The sequence below is a fragment of the Myotis brandtii genome, unplaced genomic scaffold (genome assembly GCF_000412655.1).
Source record: "Myotis brandtii unplaced genomic scaffold, ASM41265v1 scaffold1733, whole genome shotgun sequence".
NCBI lineage: Eukaryota > Metazoa > Chordata > Mammalia > Chiroptera > Vespertilionidae > Myotis > Myotis brandtii.
The window spans coordinates 108,922-112,853 of NW_005356400.1; the positions used below are offsets into that span (position 1 = coordinate 108,922).

Genomic DNA, 3,932 nt, shown 5'->3' on the forward strand with positions numbered 1-3,932 from the left:
GCTGCCTCCTGCACGCCCCACACTGGGGATCGAGCCCACAACCTGGCCTGTGCCCTGACCGGGAATCGAACCGTGACCTCCTGGTTCAGAGGTCGACACTCAACCGCTGAGCCACACGGGCACCAGCTTACAGGTGTTACGCACACACCGTGTGGCACGAGGAGCTGGGAGTACAGCGTGAATTTTAAAAAGAAAGGACTCTCCTGCTGGGCTGTGCGGTCTGACAAGGGAGGAAGGCGTGTTAGGAGGTACTCACAGTCCAATCATGTGCGCACGAAACACTCCGGGAACCGGGAGCGGGGCGAGGAGCTCTGCGCGGCTCAGGTGGAAGCTCCACGGAGACGCGATATCTAACGCTGAGTTTAATCCATGGTGCTCATTAAGCAGAGGTTAGTGCTAAGAGCGAGTAGTTACTGAGTCCTTAGGAGGTTTCAGGCCCTGTCCCTGAGCCTGTGCGTGAGCTCCTCACAGTAACCCCATCGGTAGCAGGTGCCTATATTGTTCCTCGTTCGCTGATGAGTAATGGACGCACAGAGAGGTTCAGTCACTTGCCCAAGGTCACACAGCCATGAAAGTGTCCAGGCCGGGGTTGCATTGCAAAGCCAGGCTCCACCCTGGGCCCTCGAGCGCTCTCTGCCGCCTCACAGGAGGGGCCGAGGGGGAGGGACGATCGCCCTGCTCCTGGGAGGAAGCTTCTGCAGTTGTGGCAGGTGCAGGACTCAGACACGCACAGCCGCAGCCCAGGAGACAGAGGAGGGAGAAGCGGATGCAATGCTACTAGTACTCCAACGTCCAGGGCTCGGTGCTGGGAGCGGCCTCGCCCTGCTCCCCAGGGCGGGGAGGTCAGAAGCCCCTGTTTCTCGGCATCGACGCCACGTTGAGTGATTGATGAAACCGAGGGTCCCATTTGTGGGAAGGCCCTCAGGGTGCTGCTGAGGGTGCCCCTGGGACGGGGAGGGCAGCTGGGGATGGAGATACCGACCTGGAGGCCCGGGGCCACCGACAGGCGGGCAGCCACATGGTGGCAAGGACACCTGCACTCCCTGGCAGGAGACAGTGCGGGTTTCAGAGGGTGTGTGGACTGACGTCCGTGACTCGGTGACGTTTCCCGCGGCGCTGCGGTGACTCCGTGTCCACCTTGCAGGATGTCATCGGGAGGACCCTGCAGTACCTGGGCACCTTCGGCGACCTGAGCATCGAGGAGCAGGTGGTGGCCCTGATCGACGAGGACATGTGCATCAACTGCGGCAAGTGCTACATGACCTGCAACGACTCCGGCTACCAGGTGAGGCGGCCCCGCCCGGCCACGGGGCTCAGGGGCTGAGCGTCGGCCTGTGAACCAGGAGGTCACCGCTCGATTCCCGGTCAGGGCACAGGCCCGGGTCGTGGGCTCGATCCCCAGTGTGGGGCGTGCAGGAGGCAGCCGGTCCATGATTCTCTCTCATCATGGATGTTTCTCTCGCTCCCTCTCCCTTCCTCTCTGAAATCAATAAAAATTTTTAGAAGTTATCAAATTTCCCCAAGTCCTGACCCGGTTCCCAGCTGGACAGTGACAGGGGGAGGAGGGGTGCCTGGCAGCCAGTGGCCTGGCCCCTGTCCTCAGTGCTTCCTCCCCTGCGGGATGGGGCAGAGCCTACAATCTGCCGGGGGATCCCCAAACCTCCGACCCGGCTCCTTAGCTCGCTCTTTCCCTCCTGTTTTCTTGTAAAAACTGCACCCAAAAGTCAGAATCCAAACCGTGCCTCCGCCTCCCCGGGCAGCAGACCCGTCCACGGGGTCTGCCCTGCTCCCACACAGGACAGAGCAGCCGTGTCGCCACACGACACAAGCAGGACCCTCTCAGGAAGGTTGAACATCCCGTCTCTAACGTGAAAGGCTTTCTTTTCTGTGCCTTTCTCCCTCCTCTCCCCTCCTTGCGGGCAGCGCAACTGTTGCCATGGCTGCACCAGCCTGGGCTTAGCTGGCTGCAGGGCGGAGAGCCTGTGGGCCCGGGAGGGAGGGGCGTCCCTCACCTGGGAGGGGGGGGGCATTGTCAGCGACGGTCTCTCTTTCTGTTCGCAGGCCATCCAGTTTGACCCCGAGACCCACCTGCCCAGCGTGGGGGACGCCTGCACAGGCTGTACCCTGTGCCTCAGCGTCTGCCCCATTGTCGACTGCATCCGCATGGTTGCCAGGACAACCCCTTACGTGCCAAAGCGAGGCCTGCCCCTGGCCGTGTAGCCCGTGTGCTAAGGTGATTGCGGGGCCATCTGTGGCCTCCGAGGCCACCCCGCCTGCTGATCTCTCTGTGCGGTGGTTCGGTCCAGCCCTTTCAACAGGAAAACAGATATATAATTTCTAGATAAGCATTGCATCTCTGAATCAATTTCTAAATTATATATTATATATATATATATTTAAAAAAAAAAAGCCTGCTACCAGGCACCATTTGATGAATGATACTAACCGAGTAATTCTCCTCTGAGGACAGTTGCTAAATCACAGGGTAGCGGTCAATTGGGTGGTCACCCCACAGCCATTCATGGTGCAAAATATTTGTGTTTGGTGGCAATGTTGCGACCGTTTCCAAACTGCCCTGGGCTGTGCTTCGTGACTGCTAATTGTGGGTGAAATTAAGGATTTTAGGACAAAGTATGATTTAACACATAAGTTTCCAAGGAAACATTTTATAATTAAAAAATTGCACTTAATTTTAACACTGTATCTAAGCACACATAATTAGCTCCAGAAAGCACAGATGAAGAAAGTCAAATAAATTCTTTACCGTGGCAGGAAAACACCGCGAAAGGCGGTTTGCACAACTGTGCAAAGGCCCCCCTTGCGGGAATCGCTCCCGTGGGGTCTCAGCCGGAAGGCGGGAGGATTTTAACAGTTCACGCCACTCCGCTCTTCGCTGCTCAGGCCTGAGACAGTCAGTGAATCCACGGGACTTTCTTGTTTAAATACTTAAACTACGTTCCCAGCAAAATACAGTGTTGGGGTGGCGCTCTGGCGACACCCGCTCCGCCCAGTGTCATGATCGCCTTCCTTAGAACACTTAGCGTTGCCTGCACCCAGCTGACAGGGCGGCGGTCCTGGGCTCGGTGTCAGGAGGGAGGAGCGGGGAGGAGCGGGGGTTCTATTTCTCTGTTCAGGGAGCAGCTGCTCATCAGTGTTCATATTGAATCTCAGAAGTCATGGAATCAAAGAAAGAGATCTATTTTTCTGGTATTGCCAAGCCGTATTTTTGCATTTCTCTATTTTTGCATCTATTTTCATAATCAGCCAGCAGCAGCGTAGGACGCGTGGATCTGAGTTGCAGCCTGTTTCATAGGATTCGTACGTAGGAAGTCTCTAGGAAGGACACGTGGCGCGTTTCTGTGACAAACGCGAGGTCTCGAAAAATACGATGTTGGATGCTGCGCGTTCTAGGAACGAGCATGTGGCACAGATCTATGTGATCGCAAACTATCCAATAAAATGTCATCAAGCCTCTATATGCACCTGGTCCTCTGCTGCCTCCTTTGCCGCGAACCGTGGAGATGCTGAGCTGGAGCCATTCTGGGTGATTCCCCGGGACTCCCCACCCCCCGCCCCCAGGGTGTGTGCTGAGACCTAACAGGCCAGCAATGGTCTCGGCCACATGCTGTCTGGCGGGGCCATCTCACCTCTTGGACTGGGTTCCAGATGAGCAATGAGCTCTAGTTCTCCAGCAAAGAAATGTGCCCGGGGCGTGTGGATGCCCATCCACTGTGCGCCCCTCCCTCGGCGTGAGGGACCGCTGGGCTCGGGGGCTCATCGGCCCTTTGGGAATTTTACAAGGAGACGCGCAAGCACAGGTGCCCGCATCCTCTTCGGTGCGCCGACGGCGGGCAGCGATCCCCTCATCCAGACTAAAGAGGGTCGTGGTTCCCACCGCACACGCTCCCCTGAGAAAGGGGGGCGCAGGCCTT

The 3,932-nt window shown here is 57.3% G+C and overlaps 1 protein-coding gene across 1 annotated transcript in view; it reads left to right on the forward strand.

The window, feature by feature from the left end:
- LOC102253164 (dihydropyrimidine dehydrogenase [NADP(+)]) overlaps positions 1-3,478 on the forward strand; it is a 36,629-nt gene extending 33,151 nt beyond the window's left edge. Inside the window, exons 5-6 of the mRNA XM_005863135.2 lie at positions 1,145-1,285; positions 2,062-3,478. Of these exons, the coding sequence (XP_005863197.1) occupies positions 1,145-1,285; positions 2,062-2,220 (300 nt within the window). The 3' untranslated portion in view covers positions 2,221-3,478. The remainder of the gene's footprint in view (positions 1-1,144; positions 1,286-2,061) is intronic.
- The last annotated feature ends 454 nt before the right edge of the window (positions 3,479-3,932 follow it).